Consider the following 21,136-nt stretch of genomic DNA (forward strand, 5'->3'; position numbering starts at 1 on the left):
GAATCTCCTAAGTTCTTACTATTTCTTCAAATCCATGATCTTCAAAGCCCTTTTAAAAATACCTCTTTAAGGCTTCTAAACCCCTCCTATCTTTAGCTTGTTATAGAGTATATTTCTTATACTTAACTCCCTTGAATGTCATGCACTTTCTTCCTGGCCTCTAGTTTTGGCAAATATTCGGCCATAATAACAAGCTAACAGAACACAAGTATTGGCTTAAAGATATTTAGAGCTAACCCCCAGATAGTTTTCCATTGCAAATGTATTTGAAGAAATAGACTCTGTAGCTGAGTACTTACGTTTGTGACCCCTGGCACACAGTTTTCATTAGGCTTACCTACCGAAGAGTAGTCCCCACAGTCACAACTATTTTATTTAGGAAGACATTTGCAAAAAGAGGGCAACATCTTTTTTATCAAATCAATGTTCTACTTTTTAGAGGTTAAAAATGATAAAAATACATAGTTAAAAAGATTGGGGAAGGAAGTGAGAAAAAGGAAGGGTAGTAAAACAAGAAAGAAAAAGAACATGAAATTTGGGGATGGTTCAAAACATACTTTGTCTACTTCTTAGCTGTGAGAACCTGCAAATCACCTAGCCTCTCTGAACTTTATGGGTCAAATGGGGAATAATAACATTATCTGTCTGAAGTGTTGTACAAATTAGATTATGCAGTTAAAGTGCTACGCATATTCCTGGCCAGGGCAACACCCCCGAAAGTTAGCTATGAACTTAATAATAAAAGCAAAATCATACCAAAAAATCTCATTTTAATGAGTTTTTTTTTTAAAAATAAGATTATAATGAGATGTTATTACTCAGAATTTCACATGTGGGATTATTTTTATTTGCTCAAAGAGGAGGTGTGCAAATTTGGCTCTGTAGTTCCCAGCAGTCAACATAAGAGTAAAACAAGTAAGTTGGTAAATACAAAAAGTTTTATTTACTTAAACACAAGAAGCCTGCAATAGTGTTTTCTAACCAAGGATTGAAGTTACCACAAGAGTTCTGTTTGTCTGTAAGTCCCTTAGGTGTCCTGTGTGGCTCCAATAATAATCCTTGTGTACATGTGCACTAGTCTTTGTAGATGAACCAGATATTGTGATAATGATACCAGTTTGTTTAATTGTATCACAGGATTCATAGCAGCTTTTTGCCAGTATGCGTTTTCCTAATCAATGGACTTACTAAAAACACCATCAGTATCAGGGAAAATGCTCTATGTTAATTGACTGTCTTTTAATCAAAAAAATTGTGAAAGTATTGCTGAAGGGGGGCGGGAGGGAAAAGGTTCACTTCTGTTAAAAAAAAAAACGAACAAAAAAAAAAACCCCAGTTCTCAATTTCATTGCCCTTGATTCCCTCATCAACAGCACCAAGAATCTCTCAAGCCAGGGACAGCATTCCTTTTTCGAAGCAGGATTTGCTGCTGTGGAAGTGACCTTCTGATTCCATTCCTAGCACCACGAGGAGCTCTGTGAAAGATTTGGGGCAAACCTGTTCAGCTTTCTGAGAGAGTGCGTTTGCATAGAAAATGGGTTTGACCTCTAAAACTGTCCTATTGGTGAAGTTTGAATGCCTGCCTGGTAAACGACCCTGGTTGCAAAAAAAAAAAAAAAAAAAAAAGACCAAAAGAAAACAAAAAAAAACACAAAAAACAAAAAAAACCCAGGTAGGTCACTCATCTGGTCATTTTGAGTCAAATACAGGTATTTTCTACTAATTCAATCACTCACTGTGTCATCTTGCCAACCCCCATTTTGTTATACCCGTCCTGAATCTATTTTATTCCTTCTTAGGTAAGAGAATTATTGATTATTTTGGGGTGGGGATGTTATTTTTTTAAGTTGTAATGAATATTGTAAGGGAGTACTATTTGGATACTTAAAAAACATCTTTCTTGAAGGAGAAAAATCTTTTAAAAGGCCTAGAAACTTATTCAAGTAATTAGTTACTTGAATTAAGGAAGTAAGATGCTTTTGCACTGACTTTGAACAACTTTCTTGACTTCCTGCAAAGAAGATCCTTTACAGTATTTTTGGAGAAGTTAGTAAAACCGAATCTGACATCACTACCTAGCAGTTTGTGTAGCTAGCAAAGTGGTTTGTTCTTGGGGTAACAGAGGAGGAAATTGCTCCCTGTCTGATAAGACAACAGCAGAGAGTATGCACTCATTTCTTTTATTTTTTATTCTGTTTCGCAAAGAAAAACGTTTGCAAAGATAACTATTATTTTGCCTTTCAGAAGGACGCATGCTGTTTCATAGGAATACAGCTGATTTCCAGATATGACCATGTATTTGTGGCTTAAACTTTTGGCATTTGGCTTTGCCTTTCTGGATACAGGCGTGTTTGTTACAGGTAAGTACAAGTATATTAATATGTCCTTAGTTATTTTTTTTTCCTTGTGGAGGGATATTGGTTTGAAATAGACATAAAAATAAGTTAAGTGTTGGTGACTGGAAATGAGGAAGCTCACGAGAAAATGGTCAAGGCTATTGGAGCTCAGAGAGACCTGGCTTGCTATGTGACAGAATACATTGTTTCTGTTTAAAAAGGCATAAATGTTTGGGGGAAAAAAATCACAATTTAAAAGAAACTTGTCTGACTGTATCTTTGTTTGCAAAGTGTTCAGTTCAAGGATATTACAAAAGCAATGCTGTTACTTAACCCTCAAACGCGTAAACATAAGTTTATGAAAATCTGAGGAGATCTTAATGACAAAATAAGTGAATTTTCATCCTTTTAACAGAAAATGCCTTTTTTGAGTCATAATATGGCTTCGGTAGCATGTAAGCCACTCTTTCTTTTTGAACTGGAGTCTGCTTCCTCAAATTTTGATTACTACTAAAATATTTTATTGAATACTTATCTATAGGATAGTTTAAATAATCCATTTGGGAATTTAATAAAATTTTCATTTTATGCATATTCTTAGCACAGAATGTATTTTAAATCAAGATTTTGGTTTCTTCTCAGTAGTTTTAGTGATTATTTGCCTTGGAAATTGTTACGGGGCCACCGCCCTTCCTGGGTGATGGGTAAATATTAGAGCCTTGATGCAGTAAAAATACTTAAACTCATAGGAATCATGCAAATGCTGTCTTCTGTAGGAAAATGTAATGGGGATCTCAAGTACTCATTTAAGCTGGAGATCTTTGGCTACATGCTATCCATTTAATGGACATTTCTTGAATAGTTTCAGTTTGGATCATGAGTGCATTTCAGTTGATTGTTAAATGTAACTAATGAATCTTGTTAAATATACTCCATATGATGTAGTATCTAAAAGTTGTTTTTCACTATGGAAAGGACATTGAAAGTGGCATTTTTGCAGAAAATCCAAAGAAGTTTAAAAAAAAGAAAAATAATTAAAAGTCTCGCTTACTGGAATTCATTGAAATCTGTTTTCGACTTTCCACCATTCTTCCTTCTTCTAAAAGGCAGGGCGGTAGCTACCTCCTGAGCTGGTTACGTGGTCAGTTGGTATTTTGTGTAATCAGGGAGAGTGGAAAGCAGTGGAAGATACTGTTGTGTTTTTAACTGCAAAGGTGGTCTAAAATTTTTTGTATGGATACAGCGTTTTGTTTTAGTACAGAAAATGTCTATCAAGGGAACTTCCCTGTAAAGTTAGCTATCATGATCAAAAGCAAACTGTAATGAATAATGATTTTAGCAGGGTGGTAATAATATGTGGATTATCATAAATCAGAATGAATATTCATTAAAAATCCTCATTCAAGAACGGTAGCAAAGCATTTCTAAATGAGCACAAAGAAACACTGAAATATTTTGTAGGACACAGAGGAAACCACTATGAAATTTCAACTCAGTCAATTAAGGATTTTTACCATGAGAAATATCTTCAAACTTATGGTCAAAATAAGAAAGTGTAAAATTATCTAGAAACTTTTGAATCTATTTTGCTAAACAATTTGTACTTAAATAAATGGAGAGATATACATAGATTTATTTTGAAGGATCAAGCTTAACTTCAATTGTTTATGTAAATATTGAGAGCAAACATTTTTCTAAAAGGCATTGATAGTCTTCCTGGAATCAATACTTTTTTTTGGAAAAAGTAGATATAATCATCTGCGTCTGCATATCTCATTTATCATCCTTTAAAGTTCTGAGAGTCATTTTGTGATTCAATGTAGGATTTGGGAAGTTATTAATGCTTTAAATTACATATTTTTCTTTATTAGCAACAAATAAGTTTGATCATTATCTTTGATTTTACTGTGTTAAAATTGAGTTTAGGGATCATAGGAAATATTAGGCTTTTAGGCATCACATTTATATTGTGTACTCTAATGGAATAAAAAAGTAGAGCCAAATGTAGACAGACATCAATTAATGGACAAATATATGCACAATTCCGATATGTCATTTAATCCCTAAAATACAAATACAGAAAGGCAAAGTTAAACTTTGCCATGGCAATCATGCTGGGGTGAGTTTTACACAAAAGTTTGCAATCTCTTTGCTCTGTGCCTCTTTGCCATGATAGCCGGAAACCAAAACTCTGTTGAACATTTCTAAATAATTCTAGGAGACGATGATGGTTTTGAGAATGCAGATAATGATGAATGTTCTTTGACTCTAAACCAGGTGCGATGGCAGGCGAAATCTATCACTCTATACCATACCAGCTAGGGTACATGGGTTATGTTATGTGAGTTATGAGTCATATCACTTTAGAGTCATTTCCTGGTCATAATTCTTCATTTTTCCATCTACATTTAAAGAAATATTTCATGTTACAAACATGTACTATGCCTTGAACATCACACAAGTTTTCAATACAAAGTATGAATTGACATTTGATTAGCAATCAGTTAGTTCTGAATATTCCACAATTTATCTTTTATGAACTTTTTATAGATATTTTTCTTTAAAAAAATCTGCCTGTGATCCTTATCATTGCCAGAACTTGAAAGGCATTTTGTAAGGGAAAAGGTAAGGTGGACTTAGGAATCTGTCTTTCCTTTTTCTCTCTTGCTCTCTGTAGCTAAAGAGAGGGTCAGAGTGGTTAGCTTGAGCTAAGTCTTTTCTCTATTCTGGGCTATTTCATAGACGTCAACCAGTGACAATTAGCTAGTGTAGGAATATAGATTTTTCTACACTCTTCGTATAAATACACATATCCAGATACACACACATATATATTCTAGTTTTTATATGTGAGTTTATAATATACACACACATATATCTACCTATCTATCTTCTGGTTCTTCGTATTTGTCTGCTTTTAAATATTGGGGTTCTATGGGCTTTAACCTTTGGTCAGTTTTATTCTTATTTTCTATCATTAGAGTTCCTTATAAAGACCTGCTATGTGTTGACGATCCTGATTCCTCCTCTCCAGACTCATTGCCCTAAGTATTTAATTCCTCCTCTAGTCTTGTAATTTTAGTTTTTAACAGTCTCTACAATATTTTCCCCTTCTTCAATTCCATCGACATTGCCTTAATTTATGCCTTTATCATGTTTTACCTAGAATATTATTATAGTTTCCTAATCTACCTGCAGTCTCATTCATTTCTTTCCTTGTTCTACACCTTAAAAAGAAAAGGGGGAAAACAAAACAAAACAAAACAAAACAAAACAAAACAAAACAAAACACCTTCTGGTATCTTCTCATTGTCTTCGGTATACGTGCTCAACTCCTTGCCAGAACAACCGAGTCCACCACTGAGCTAGGAGCTGGGCCTGTAGCTGGGCAGGGATTGTTTTTTCTTTTTTTCTTGTATGATTCATTAAACTAGAACTTGCAGTAGCCAGTTGCAACACCGCTTGGCTCGTCTACACTTCCTCTGGACCTCTAAGGCTCCGTGATAGTTCTATTTCTCTTCCGTCACTCATACCACAAAGTATCTCCACTGAAACTGGACACTTGTTACCACCTTTCCGTGACACTTTCCACATACTAATTCAATTTGTTGTTGGTGGTAGTGTTAGTATTATTATCTACCAATGAGTGCATTTACTTCTATTGTAACCTGTGTGAAAGCGGAAACTCTCATCTGTAACTGATTTACCAGACACTGACAAAGCAATGGGCGTTTTTTGACAAAACTGAAGATTATAATGACGGAGGTGAGAGAGGATGAGTACAAAGAATTTCAGAAAGAGAGGACAGAAGAAGAGACAAAGCTTGAGATGAAAAAATTAGCCAACGACAAAGTGGAAAGATAGAGTTAGACAATGTCGTCAAGATTAAATAAAATGATTTTGAATCTGGATCTTTATAGGCCTTGCCTTCTTAAGAATTTAATTCATGATTATTATTTTGCTATTTCCTTCTTTTCCTTCTTATTTGGAAATACCATCCTAACTTCTTAAAAATCTGTAGTTCAAGAATGTTATTCCCAAATTTTCCCTGGCCTACTCTTTGGACGTTTTTGGCTAGTGGCATTTCATTTGGAGGGTTAGTTTTGTTTTTCAGATACAGATGCCTATAGGAAGAAAAGTAAGGAATGAGACAGGGGCAGGGGCATACGCATCTAATGGGGACAAGACAAATGGAATCAGATCCAGTCCTTGCAAATTCAGGCATGGACACTGGTAGGGCTGGGGGACTATTTTCAAGGGCAGGTGGAAGATGGCATCACATTGTGTGCACACAGAAAATTTGTAGAGAGTCTGGGCATCATTTCTTCCTCAATAATGTGATAACAAATCTCAATTTGGATAGGCACGAAGCCGAGATTTATGGTCAGGTTGGTCAATTTCGTTGGTGAAAGCACAGTGTGAACACAGACAAGGTTTTCTGTTCAGATCATGTAATGTAAGTCACTTTGGTGCAGAGGAAGGAATTTGTTATCCCCACAGACCTTTGATCTTTTTTCAGTCATCTTATAAATTTATGGGAGTATTTACACAGGATAAAATTGGAATGGAAATGGAGCTAAATCTCAGTTTAAACTTAATTTCAGTCTATTCTAAATAGCTTTGTTGGTACTAGATACCCAACCACATACTATTTACTGATTACTAAAGGACAGTGCTATAACTTTTATATATGTAAACGTAATACTCTAAAACAGGATGAAGAAAAAAATGGAATATTGCAAGCGATTCATTTAGCCATATGATGTGATATCTATTTCTGCATAATACTGAAATATATAGACATATATTGTATACATGGCTATAACCAATATTTAGATGAGAAAATATCTAATTATTGCCTAAAGTTTTTAATACGCACTCATTTTTATATGTCAATGTGCTACTTCAAACCCAATCTGTCAAGAGTCTGTGGAATGACTATTATAAGAGAGTATTGAATGTTCAGGAATAATAACAAAACAAGAAAAGATAAAGAATGAAAACCGTAGCATAAATACATATAAAGTCAATGTTAGGGAAATATATAAGCACTCTCTATGTGCATTTATAGTATCTTCAATTGATTCACCTCTGAAAAGGTAATGAACAAGATTATCAATGCTTTTATTAGATTCTTTACTGAAGACCCAACTCGAACTTGAAATTCTTCTGTGGTACTTAGCTCTACAGTGTTTAAAGATTAAACATTTATTTCCTAAAAAAATAAAAACAAAAAAATAAACATTTATTTCCTACTAAAAATGAGACACAAATATCTGAAATGAAAAAGTTATTTTTCCAAAACTTCAATTTCTCCTAATATATACTATGTGATAAAATTATAACTGTATGCAATGATATTCAAATGAAAATGATCGCTGTTTGTATATTAGAAAAAACTGCTTCCAACCAAAATATGAACAACTACAGGAATATCATTAGCCCTCCAAAAAGGTAATCTGTTAATACCAGAGCACAAATCAAGAGCTAAGGGCAATTCAGCATCACACTCATATGTATTAGTAAATGAACAGTTACTCTGGTGAATGTAAAAGAGCATTGATATACAAGAAGAAACTCTCTGCATTGTAAATAATAATAATAATAATAATAATAATAATAAATTGTCCTTATAGGCATGAAAATAGAACAGAGAATCCTATATAAATAACAATGATGTTAAGAGATGAAAGCAAAGGTACTATATCATGGCAATAAAGTGTGGTCACCGTATTTTAAATATCTCCACTTAAAGAAACAAACAAACAAACAAACAAACAGTAATTTGCTTATTGATAAAAGAAATACTAAGCATCATAGGAAATGAAGCAGGTGCCATTCTGAGCTGGAGATGGCATCTGGATTGAGAAGCATTTTAGAAATCTAATTCTACGAATTTTATGATCTCAATTCAAATGGCTTTCCATCTTTGATATGCAGTTTTGTCATCTATAAAATGTTATAAGCATTAAAAATGATAATATTTGTGAAAATGCTTTGAAACTATGAGATACCCTGCAAAGTTGTATGTTTTATTCATGTGATCCCATAAAATCACAGCACTCAGTTCTTTATCATTGACATCTGATTCCAAATCACATCTCTTCCTTTGAGAGACTCAGAGGAGATATAGTTTAGGCTATGTGGCAGAACTATAAACCCTTAGAGATCTTTCAGTTCTTTTAACTTTGCATCCCCTGTTTTAGGGATTTTCAGGCTACTCTGGATTCTACCTCCTAAATAGTTTGCAAATCCAACTCTTTGCTAGAGATTATTATTATTTCTTATTGTAACAATAGCCTGCAATCTTGCCTCTCTTCAGTCCCTAGTGTGCTCATACCTACCTCTACTGGGATAATCCCTGTAAAAGGCAAAACTCACCTTTGTACATCCTTTCTTTGGTGGCTCTCTATTCGATAGAGAACATACTGACCCATGATGTGATCCTAAAGATGTTGAAGAAAATAAGAATTTAATTAGAATATACCTACACTTATGAGTTTTCCTTGAAAACAAATTTCACAGAAAAAAAATCTTTATTAAGCCAAGTTAATTCCCTGAGTATTTTTTAAAGAGTCTGGTTAAATCATTACCAATGTTTTCATTAAAGAATTTTACTGAACTAGTGTTAAATAGTGTTATTTTTCATTCAATTTTTCCAGTTACTGTTAAGTTCATGAATCAATTTTTAGTCACATCCAATTGTACTGATTATAAACTTATGCCTCTAGGAATTTTCCTTTATGGTTATCACATTTCTAAGTGTAATTATTATTATTTTTTTGTCAAATAAGACGGATCTAAATTTCCCAAAAAGTCTTAATTCTTCCATTTTAGCCAGAAACAACATTACTTGTGTTCAGTTTATACCATTGCTTTTCTTTCTTTTTTTCTTTTTTCTTTCTTTCTCTTTCTCTTTCTTTCTTTCTTTCTTTCTTTCTTTCTTTCTTTCTTTCTCCTTCCTTTCCTTTCCTTTCCTTTCCTTTCCTTTCCTTTCCTTTCCTTTCCTTTCCTTTCCTTCTTTTTCCCTTTCAATGTTGTACAAAATGTAATTGATTTAATGCAATTATTTAACCTTTGTCAAATTTTACATTGGGAAGTATTAGACATTTTCAAATTTATATTGTGCTGCTATTTCTATCGTAATAATCATTTTGTGATTGAGAGCTCTTTCAGCAAGATTCATTTTGAGATTTTACGAGTTTTGGTTACTCCTCAAGTAGCCAGTGGAAACATTAGAAATACTTACAAGACTGCTGTACAGTTTAGAATTGTATTTTAAATCTTGTTCATTTGTGTAGTATTCTTTTTAATGTTTATTTTTGAGAGAGAGAGAGAGAGAGAGAGAGAGAGAGAGAGAGAGCAAGCAGGGGAGGGGCAGAAAGAGAGGGAGAGACAGAATCCAAAGCAGGCTCTAGGCTCTGAGCTGTCAGCACAGAGCCTGATGTGGGGCTCAGACCCATGAACCATGAGATCATGACCTGAGCTGAAGTCAGAGCTTAACTGACTGAGCCACCAGGCGCTCCTCTATGGCATTCTTAGTAGCTTATACACCTTGTGCCAACTTCTTACTACTTGGTGCAGCAAAAATTAACGAGAAGGATCAAGATGATAAGTTTAATGTCCCCAGTGTACATCAGTGGGTGGGATCACCATACAGTGTCAAATCATTCTACTTTTGTCTCTACATTTAGGAAAAATAAAGGCTATTAGCATGGTGTACACAGCTTTAATTGAATCCCTGCATATTTTTCCAACTTTATCTGTAACTACTTAGTGACATGTACTCTACAGTTGACCCTTGAACAATAGGGATTAGGGTCACTGATGCCTTCCTTACACAGCCAAAAATCTATGTATAACTTTTGACTCCCTCAAAACTTAACTACTTATAGCCTACTGTTGACTTACTGATAACATAAACAGTTGATTAATGCATATGTTGTATGTCATATGTATTATATACTGTATTCTTTTGAATAAGCTGGAGAAAAAAATGTTATTAAGAAAATCATAAAGAAGAGAAAAACATCTACAGTACTATTCTGTATTTATCAGAAAAATCCACATACAAGTGGACCTGCGTAGCTCAAACCTGTGCTGTTCGGGGGTCAACTGTATACTCCTGTTGTAACTTGCATTTTCCCAAAAATATGTTTTCTTGTGTCCAAACTGTTGGCCATGCTGTTTCTTCTTCCCTCCATATACATATATTTTTAACTGGGAAAATTATAACTGCTCTTCAAGATTGAGTTCAATGGTCATTTCCTCTGGGCAGCCCTCGTGCACACTCCTGCTCTGCTCCTGATCATCGTTGGCTGCGATGATCTGTGAATAATCCTCTTGGAGATTTCTTTATTTGGCTGTCTCCCATAGCAGCTGGTGAGCTCACGTAGATTATCATTGGGTTTCTACTTATTTACCAGAGAGTGCCTGTAGGTCCTCAGAACTTGTCAAGTGAATGGATAGTTTGCCAGTGGAATCTAACCCCATATGCAGAAAGTGCTTAACAACTCATAAAAACCATTTTAAGTCTGTCGTTTTGTTGTTGTTATTTTAGTGAATTATTTATGATAAAGTGTCTACATGAAATGTTCAGGAAGTAGAAGTTACTTAAAACCCTTGCTTACACTTTTTCTTTCTCTCTTGTTCTTTATCTCGGTTTTGATTATGTGCTATGTCTAAAGCTGCATATCCCATTATGCAGCTAAGATAATCAAGGCAAGCTGAGAAACATGGAGATGAATAAATAGGCAAATAAAAATCTCATGAATTCTCAATAATCAACACTGAAAACTTTCTGAATATTTTATTTCTCTAGTCTAGTGAAATCTGTTTACTTGTGCATTAATTCATTTCATGAACAAATATTTTATGAGTGCTTTCCCTGTATCTTCAGTTGGGAATGCCATATTCTATGCCTATTCTTGGGAAGTCTATAATCTTACTGTGGCAGTGGCTGCTTGGGGTTTAAAATTTTCCAATTTCTCCATAAGCTTTCTCCTCAAAGTAACAATATACATCACAAGAGATAATTATTTGTGTTCTCAATCTTTCATAAATTACAGATTAAAAATTATTATTTTTAAATCTACATATAATACACTAAGTAAAAAGCTTTGTTCTTGCCAGACAACATCTAGGCCTCTGTTCCAACTGGGCTTTTGTAGGCTTTCAGTTATAGAAGTTCTGAAGCCGCCCCTGAGTTGTGTAGATTATTATCAGATACTCAATAAATAAAGGTGGTAGATGCAAAGAGGAATTAGCCAAAAAGTCCCAGTTATCTTTGGTTTGTTTGTTTTGTGATTTGAACTGAAAATAAGGGCTTCATTTGGAAAGACATGTTAAAACCTACACACATACACACCACACAAACAAACCCTTAAGTTTTTTTGGTGAGCTTTCATTGTAATTTTCCAAGGTCATCAGCTAGTAAGGGCTGATATTTCATCCTGGGTTGGTCTGACTCTAGGTCTGTTCTTTTTCCCCTGGGTTATTCAGCCTTCTTCGTGGTCAGCCTAATAACCAGGTAACTGAAGACATGAGTACTTGATGGCAGGCAAATCACCCCAAGACTGAAAGGTGCTTGGTAGTTTCTCAGAGGTCATGTGTGTAAAACATGTGTTTCAGCCCCATCCAGCTAATTTAGCTACCAAGGTGAAACGTTGTGAACCCAGCAAACTCCATATGTTTAACAAGATCTCAATCACCTAAGATTTTGTCTTTTATAAAAAGGAAAAGGCACCTTTAATGGACTTGTATTTACTATGAATGTCGACACTACATTGGTAATGCAAAAGTAATGTGGTACTATCACCTCGAAAAGGAGCTTTACAAGGTACACCACTGAGTCTATCCGGAGGTGAGTGATATGATGGAACGAATGGCTTTTCCCCAACCTAATTTGTTTTTGATATTACATAAAGTGAAAGCCATTGAATAATTTACCAAAGTATCTAGATTTTTTTTTGGTTTTGAAGTGCAAGGGAAGTAACTTGACCTTTGTTAAGCACTTTGATCATGGAAAACACATAAGGTTCTCATCTTATTCCAGGAAGTGTAGACACAAGATAAGCTTTTTATACTTATCCAAGAGGTATGTGAAATGAATTGGGTAGAGCTACCTTACAGTTTTCTACTCCATGGACAAGCCGGTTAAAACTCCAGGGAAAACAAAGAAAAAATGTTGGTTACTATGATAAATGTGGGCTGTCAATCAAATAATTTAGGTCAAGTATTCTACTTTGAATTCTAGACTTAGGTCTCCAAATCCCTGTTTTAGTTTTTAAACTAAGATTTTTACTAATAAGCCCTAAATCTTTCTATTTTTGAGTGACCACGTTTTTATTTTTTCCTGAGTTTACTTATTGAAACTTTAAGTATGTTCAAGATATATAATGGTTAAGAAAAAAATAAACAGAAGATATTAGTTCAGAGCATTGAGTATGAGAAGGAGTGATGCTATGTGGGAGGCAGACAAGCAAAAGAAAAGTGTCAGGAAGCTGATGAAAATAAAGAGATCCAGCTAGAAATGTTGGATTCAGTGTGCATAAGAAATCAGTTTTTGAAATGTTGCCTGTATTCCATCCTGACCTTTCCAATTAGAAACATTAGGGAAATTACCTTTCAAATCCTCAGTTTCTGTATCTATATAATAATAATAATAATAATAATAATAATAGCAGTAGCTATTAAGCGAGATAACTTACTCACTGATGTAGCCATTTTTTAAATAGAACCCTGACTATGTGGTAGGAACTATTCTAAGTGCTGACACAGTGGTAAATGAAACAGAAAAGGTACCAAATTTCATGAAACTTACATCTTAGTAAAAGAGGTAACAAAAACCAAGTAAATAATTGAGGAAATTTCAGATATTGATAAGTGTGTGAAATAAAACAGTGTGTGTGGTATGATAGTACAGAAGGCCAGATCAGGGAGCAAAATGGCCTTTTAGACAGTGATTAAAGAAGGCCTCTTTGAAGTAGTGTCATTAGGCTACTAATGTTGGCTGACAAGAATGTGAAGATTTATGTAAAGAGGAACTGGCAGGTGCAAAGGTCCTTCAGAAAAAGCAAAAAAAAAAAAAATGGTGGGTTCAAGACAAGGAAAGGAGGTCAGGTGCTTGCACTATGGTGGATAAAGGCTGAGTGGTTCGTGGTGAAGTTGGAGAGATACACACAGGGGAAGCTCCTTGGGGACCTTGTTGCAAATAGAAAGACTTTGGATTTTTACCTTAAGTGTAAACAGAAGAAGCTATTTGGACGTTTTAAGCAGAGAATGAGCTAATCTTATTTCGATATTAAAGGGACTACACTTGCTGCTGTGGGAATAGATTAGAAGTGAGTTAAAGCCTAAAGACCAGTTAGGAGTCATTTGGATTGGTGGAAAAGAGAAAGGGGATGGTATCTGGACCAAGTGTTGGCAGTGGAAGGGGGAATAAAGGACAGGTGTATATAGGATCAAGAGAAGTTGCTGGGTAGAAGAAAACATAAAGTTATACAGAACGACTCATTTTTTTCTCATGAGCAATTAGGATGAAAAACACCCCAGCTGGGGTAGGCAATCAAGGGTTCTGTCTTATCTATATTAATATATATTAATGCTTTAATTCTCAGTAGACATCCAATTAGAGGTATCTAGATTTCAACTGGAGTTAAGAGTATGGGGTTCATCAGCTCTTGATTGGAGTAATACCTTTGAAGGTCACTGTATACAGATGGAATTTAAAGCGAAGAGACCGAATGTGATAGTGTAAGAAGAGTGTTTAGATGGAGTACAGAGGACCTAATTCCGAGCTCTGGAACACTTCATATTTTGGTGGAATTAGTAGGAGGGCCTAGGAAAAGAAAGTGAGAAGGGGTAGCCAAAGTGGAAAAGGAAAACAAAAATATTTTGACTTGGATGTTGAGAAACAGAGCTAATGGTTGTAAAGGGCTGACCATGCTTGCTGGCATATAATGAGAATCCAGTTAATTTCACATAAAAGTTCAAAATCATGTCTCTTGAAAGGTTGGTTGAACAGTGATTGGGAACATACTAATTATTGTCAATTTTCCTTATTTGACTTCAATATTGTCGCAACAGTATGAAAATAATTCGTCACAATATTCATAAGAATTAAATATATATGTATATGTATACATGTATATATTCATATGTATGTGTGTGTATAGATAGATATATCTTCCTTGGGAGCTTAACTATTAGAAAAAAGAAAGCTGTGACTTAAAACAACTTTTTAAATAAAAACTATGTAAAATACATCGAGACTTCATAATAAATTAGAAATTTAACTGAAAGTGTCTTGAAAAGGTAATGCTGTGTTGAATCTCTTGCATGGCATATTTTTACGCAGGTTGATAGATTATATACATATACATGTATATATATATGTATACAATTATATATATAATATTTTAATTTCAGGCTTGGAAGTTTTTCTTAAAAGACATATAGCTTTATAGCAACTTGTTTGTATACTAACAGGTGTAGGTAGTTAATAAGATAAATTGTTCCTTAATAAGAAACTAGTGCTACCATGTGCCAGGCACCGTTCTCAACATTTTATAAATGTGATCTCATTTAACTTAAGTATACAAATCATTATGGAGTCTAGCTTATACTAGTCTTTAACATCAGTAAATTTGTTAATTTCTTTCCCAATATTTAGAACATTTACTGATTATCATATCCTAAAAGGGAATCGCTATTTTTAATTTTTCTTATTCTAACTTTAAATACTAAAATTGAGAAAGGAGTGAAGAGAGGGAAGTAATAATCAGCTCCTTCCCTGTGCCTGGCATTCTAACAGATGCTAGCACTGTCCTATTCAGCCTTATATCTCTACATTTTGTTTCTAATTGGTCAGTGTATTAAATAAACGTTCAGATAAACCCTTGGTCATGAGTGTGAATAGAGGGGAACAGAATTGTGGCTAAGCCAAAAGAATAAGTAATCTAAATACTATTGATATTTGCTCTTGTATTAGAGTATTTTGCTTAAGTTGAAAAATGGGCGGGTTGGATGTTGCTATGATCTCAAAAATGAAATCATATTGAAAAGGCTCATCACGGGAGAAAGTTGTGCAGCTTTCTCTTCCTGCCCTGCTTCATTTTCATAGGGATATAAAGCAGTAGTTAAGCACATCTGCTTCATAGTGTGTGTGAGAGAGAGTGATGGAGAAAGAATGAGAGAGAGAGAGAGAGAGAGAGAGAGAGAGAGAGAGAAATGGGGGAGAGGGAGGGAATGAGAAAAAACGAATCAGTGTTTTGCAAACAATATTTTAGTGTGTGGAAAAAACATAATCACACATGTAGGCACTATCATCAGTGAGTCAGAAAGCATAATTTACTGTAAAGCAGAAAAATTTAGTTGTATGTAAGTAGTGAGTGGGGTGGGGGGAAGCCTAGTAAACTTAAGTAATCCATTTTAAGATGTGTCACCTCATTTACGCAAGAAAATACCACTTTTGTTTTGCCCACTGTTTCAAGGATAAAAGTTTGAATGATGGAAATAACTGTCCATCTAAAAACAAAACAAAACAAAAAAAGGAGTCAGTATCATTTCAGTGTGAAGAGCTGTGGTCTCCCCTGGTGACTTTAGAACAAATGGAACCCACCAGTCCATCTACAGGTTCAGGGAAGAGAGGTGCTCCCAACAGAGGAGGATTAAAGATATTTTCAGGGTGATCTGCAACAGAAAATACCAAAGCCTTTGAAATAAAAGATTATCCCTGTTCTAAGAAAAGAAGTCGGTTTTATGTTGAGGGCAGCTAGAGGCATGATGAAAGAGCTGTTGAGAATGGCTTGGGGGAGATCAAAGACAAGTGGAACCTCAAAATTCTGGAAGTGGAACAAGTCAGATACAATATAAGGAGTACTTCAAAGACAAGGAAACAAAAATAATAAAAATATCTTTAGTTGTCAAATGTAAAATTTGTGCCAGTTTTGCCACATTTTATTTTTCGAGAGCACTGTAAAACCAAAGACATTTTCTGTTAACATCAATCTAACTGTACATATTTTTCTCATCTATCTTAATTAGTCAGTTTTCCAAAAGAAAAAAGAATGTATTATGCTCAGAGTCCGAAATGTCTTTTTTGTTGTTGTCCTTAATAGAATACCTTCTCTTAAACTAAATTTTAATATTTACGTTTCTAAGTATAGGGTGGCTTTAGCAAATGAGTGGGAAATCACTGCATAAAGTAGAATGAAATGAAATGTTACATGCATTAAGTGTTTGCAAAACTATAAAGGAGTGCAGAAGTTCTGTGATTACTATTATAATTAGCTTCTCTTGCTTTCTCACTTTAAGACTTGGAACACAAGTTGAAACCTTGATTGAAAAAATAAGAAATGGTTTGCGTATGAATCTCTAAATCAAAGTATAGGAATATGAAATGTTCAAGCCACTGTCCATGTGGATTCCTCGTTTGTAAGTAAGCTATCCTACAAATGGCTGTATTTGTTAAAGAGCTAATAGATGAAGGAGAAGAAAGAATCAGTGCACACACAAGGCCATGATTTTGTAGACTCTTTGCTCTGGTATATGTTTTGTCAATTTATGAAAGAAAATGCTTACCATAGACCTATTTTTTTTTTTTTTTTACTAAACTATGACCTTTAGATTTTAAATAAAAATATGTAACTAATGGTGTTTCTGGAAAAAAATCATGTGCTTTTGATTTTAATTCATCCATTAGTCTACTCCTTATTTAATTGAAAATATATTTCTATAATTCCTGTAAAACAAAAGTAAGGCATATTTCATTTTAAAATCTATTTTGGCTTTCCTCATCCATGAATTTTCCCTGAGGCGACACTTCTGAAGGATATCAGATACCATAACTTGTCCTTCACTCTAAGCCTCCACTTTATGGGCTAAACATCTGGCTTTGATGGGTAAGGAAGCATTTCCTTCCATTGGCCTTTCTAATAATCGTTTCTAACAGATACACATCCTTCATGTTTGTCTGTAACATTGACATAGTTTTCATGTTTAATGTTTTAACAATGAATTAGAAAATTTTCAATGGCTAGTTTTTAAAATCACTTTAAAATTTGTATGAAAATGATATGAAGAGCCAGTCTAAAGTATTAGAACCACAGATGTTTTCCTCCATAATGTTCATTGATTTAAGATCCATAAACATGTTGTTAAAATGTCCAAAGGTTAACAATAATGATGGCGCACGGGGAAGATTAAAATTCTTTTTTGTGAAAAAAAAAATTAAATGATACCTTATTTTCTTCCAATTGAAAAAAAAAACTAGCTAGCAGAACAAAGCAATCTGACATCTAAAATTTCACTCTCTTGTGTTATAATGAAAGGAGATTTGAAATAATTAGGAGTGAGGGGCTATATGGCATGCCCAAAATTTATTCACACATATTACAAATACTAGTTTTGTTTTCAGTGATAGAGGACAAGTATACATTTTCTCTTTTTATCTATTGTTCTATTTTACAATCGTAGCAATTGATCTACTGAACTCTTCAGTCTGCAAAATGTAACATATGACAAGCAACTTTGGTCTTTTTTTTGCTCTAAATACATGAGTATTAGAATGAAAAATTTAAAAAGTGATCAATGTTTCTTGTCTACGATATTTAAATTGCTAAGAATGAATTTACAGATCCATAAATACTTTGGGAACTTTTACCTCAGGAAATATATCAATGGGTTGTATCTGTCAAACCAATTCAATGAATTAATTAACAACACTTTGCTATTCACATGGCTGATTTTCTTTTATTTTTATGGTCTTTGTATTCTAGGTATATAGTCAAAATAAGTTAATACATGCACAGGATATAAAAGGACCAGAAGAACTTGTCTTCACGTTAAAACAGTAGAAAATGAAGATGCCTTTTATTTTTAGATAATGAGTTCACTAAAAAAAATTTTTAACGTCTATTTATTTTTGAGAGAGTCTGAGGGGGTTGGGGGTAGGGGCAGAGAGAGAGGGAGACACAGAGTCCAAAGCAGGCTCCAGGCTCTGAGCTGTCAACACAGAGCCCAACGCCGGAGTCGAACCCACAGACCTGAGCTGAAGCTGGACACTTTACTGACCTTGTCACCAGGCGCCCCTAGATAATGAGTTTAAATTTTATCATGTTCTTCACTACTTACGGAGAGTCAAGTATTGTTCAAGACACAGGATTCTATTGAAGTGGCAGCAATATTTCCTGCCTTTATTTGAGTTCAGATTCCTAGAGAAGAAATTTTAAAGAAAGAGGAAGGGAATTTGGAAATTTGGATATTGCAATAATATAAGCCCTCATTATTTACACAACAATACAATTTTAGAGAAAGGGAGACTGGAAATCATCTGGTTTAACTCATCTATTTTACAAATGGGAAAACTGAAACTCTAAAACATTTAATGACTTGTCCATGTTATACCAAAAATGAAGGAACTTGGTCCAGCCTTCCTCTAATGTATCATAAAGTTTTTCCCATTTATCAGGTTTGCCCGCTATAGTGAAATGAATATCAGAGTAGATATTCAGGGACAAACTTTGAATCCTAAGTCTAGCACTAAATCCTTTTCGCTAGACTTACACTCTGATATGTGGTGTTGGCTAAATTATCTAACTTATTTAAGCCTCAGTTCCCTTTTCAGTGAAATGAATTGCTTAGTTCAATTTCTCAGCCTCGACTTGATTGATATTTTGGCTTGGATAAATGAGCTGTCTTGTGTATTGAAGGATGTGTCTCAGCATCTCTAGCCTTTACAAACTAGATACAGTAGCTCACCTCCCCCCCGTCCCTGCCCAACAGTCAAGGCAATCCACAAAAATGTCTCCAGGCAATCAATGTCCCTTGCAGGCAAAATTGCCACCTTCCTTTAGAACCACTAATTTACTTGAAATAGTTTCTTTGGGACTTATCCAGCAATAACATTGTGCTATTCCAGACTACATGGTCAACTCTTAGATGCTTCATTAGAAAGCACTTGCTAAGCATTATTCCATGAAGTTTGTTGTGTACTTGGTATAGTGACCAAAGGGGACATCATATAATTTTTGGAAACTTAAAGGATCAGAAATATTCACAAGTAAGATATTTATAGTATCAGTGAAATAGTAAATATTAGAAAGGTTTAGGAAGACTTAACAAAATGATATTAAGACTATTCAATGTAATTAGCAAATTTTTTCATGTAAGATTTACCTACGTATTTGCCAGTTGTACCAAAAGGCACAGCAACACTTTAGTCATTGTTTCATAGATTAGTAGAGACTCACTTCAAATCATAGGTGTCCACTATTTATGTTTCTTTCTAAGACCACTTCAACTGTAAAGGACAGTTATTTCTGGTAAGGTTTTCTAGAAGAAATGTTAAGTATTTCATAGTGAAACGGTCACAGGTATATTTTCATCCTTTGCACAGAGAAGAAATAGACTGACTCTTATTACCCTCAATTTTCAATTAAAAGATTTTGCTGCTTGCCTTTCCTTCCCTCTTCCATTCACACTCCCCACCCCTCCCCACCCCCCCCGCCGGCCAAGTGGATCTAGATACCTGCCCATAGAGGATGAGAGCCTCCTATAGAGACAGTGCATGCACAGGAGCTACAAAGGGACACTGGAAATTTGTGTTTAGCAATTGATAGCAGCCCAGAGAGCTAATCTAATGAACTCCACACTCTGCACACCACAGAGTTACTTTTCATACATTGCTACAAATTCCCCAAGGAAGTTTACTGATTTATGGTTTTAGGAGAAACACAGGTCATGCAGGTGGTCTGGGGGGGTGGGTGCCCAAGGAAAGTTTGGGTGCTATAAAGTGGGAGCTGAGAGCTCAGATAGATTGGTTATGTTTTGCCAGATGGAGATAAAACTCGAGGCAGCCACATCCTGTGACTAGAAATAGTTAAAGTAGGTAGACTTCTATACGGAAGTAACAGTAAAATGCAGAAGAAAAGGAGATTAAGTTAAAGAGGGAAAATCAACTTTGTTTAAATTGGAAGATCTTTTTCTTCATTTTATTGAACATTTTAATACCATCATATGAGGGAATGAAGATCATTTTACACTTACTGTATATATGTGCATTATTATCTAAAATAAGTATTATGATTTATCTGTCTCCAGTAAAGCATAATTTAGACTGAGACCCCAAATATTTGATTATTAAAGCAGAGGAAATTAGCTGGGTTTGTTTCCTAATCACAGTGTTGATAATTAATATTTCAGAAATTTAATTTTTCCAATTTTACTAGTTGATAAAAGATTAATAGGAAAAAATATTTTTCTGATACGGAATACTGTCACCACATTACTGGTGCTTTAGATTATTTTCCGTTAAAGAAATTCAGCTCTTGTAAACTTTACTACTTTCTGTTTTTATTGGAGTCAAACAGTGGCCATTGTATCTTTTTCCCCAAGCTAAGATAAAGGATGTCACGAAAAAACTATTACTTCATTTTAAACAAAATAGATTCATTATAGATATTCATCTAAAATCTCAAACATTCCTGAATAAAGTACAGTCAGTTTTGTGGATAAAAATCAATTCTCATTTAAAAATATAAAAAAATGTTTTCATTTTTACCCCTGCTGCTACTTCTGGATTCTGAGTCCGGAAGCAGAAGTTGCAAAACATTGTGAGAAAATTTTTGCTTTTTTTTTTTTTCAATCTCCACCCACATAGAAATAACAGAAGTCTGAGAGGAAAGTCCATTTTTGCTAAATGCCCAAGTCAGTGTTGTATCTTTACTGCGTTTCTTCACTTCCCTCTTTTCAGCTGCCCTCTATCCATTCAGAATTGTTGCTCATGTTTTAACATCCCT

At 34.5% G+C, this 21,136-nt stretch overlaps 1 protein-coding gene across 5 annotated transcripts in view; it reads left to right on the plus strand.

The window, feature by feature from the left end:
- Window positions 1-2,056: 2,056 nt before the first annotated feature.
- PTPRC (protein tyrosine phosphatase receptor type C) overlaps window positions 2,057-21,136 on the plus strand; it is a 120,232-nt gene continuing 101,152 nt past the window's right edge. For all 5 annotated transcript variants that reach the window (XM_042925184.1, XM_042925185.1, XM_042925186.1 and 2 more), the window contains exons 1-2: window positions 2,057-2,163; window positions 2,245-2,360. In XM_042925184.1, coding sequence (XP_042781118.1) covers window positions 2,288-2,360 — 73 coding nt within the window. In that variant the 5' untranslated portion in view covers window positions 2,057-2,163; window positions 2,245-2,287. The remainder of the gene's footprint in view (window positions 2,164-2,244; window positions 2,361-21,136) is intronic.

Source organism: Panthera leo, chromosome F3, assembly GCF_018350215.1.
Source record: "Panthera leo isolate Ple1 chromosome F3, P.leo_Ple1_pat1.1, whole genome shotgun sequence".
NCBI lineage: Eukaryota > Metazoa > Chordata > Mammalia > Carnivora > Felidae > Panthera > Panthera leo.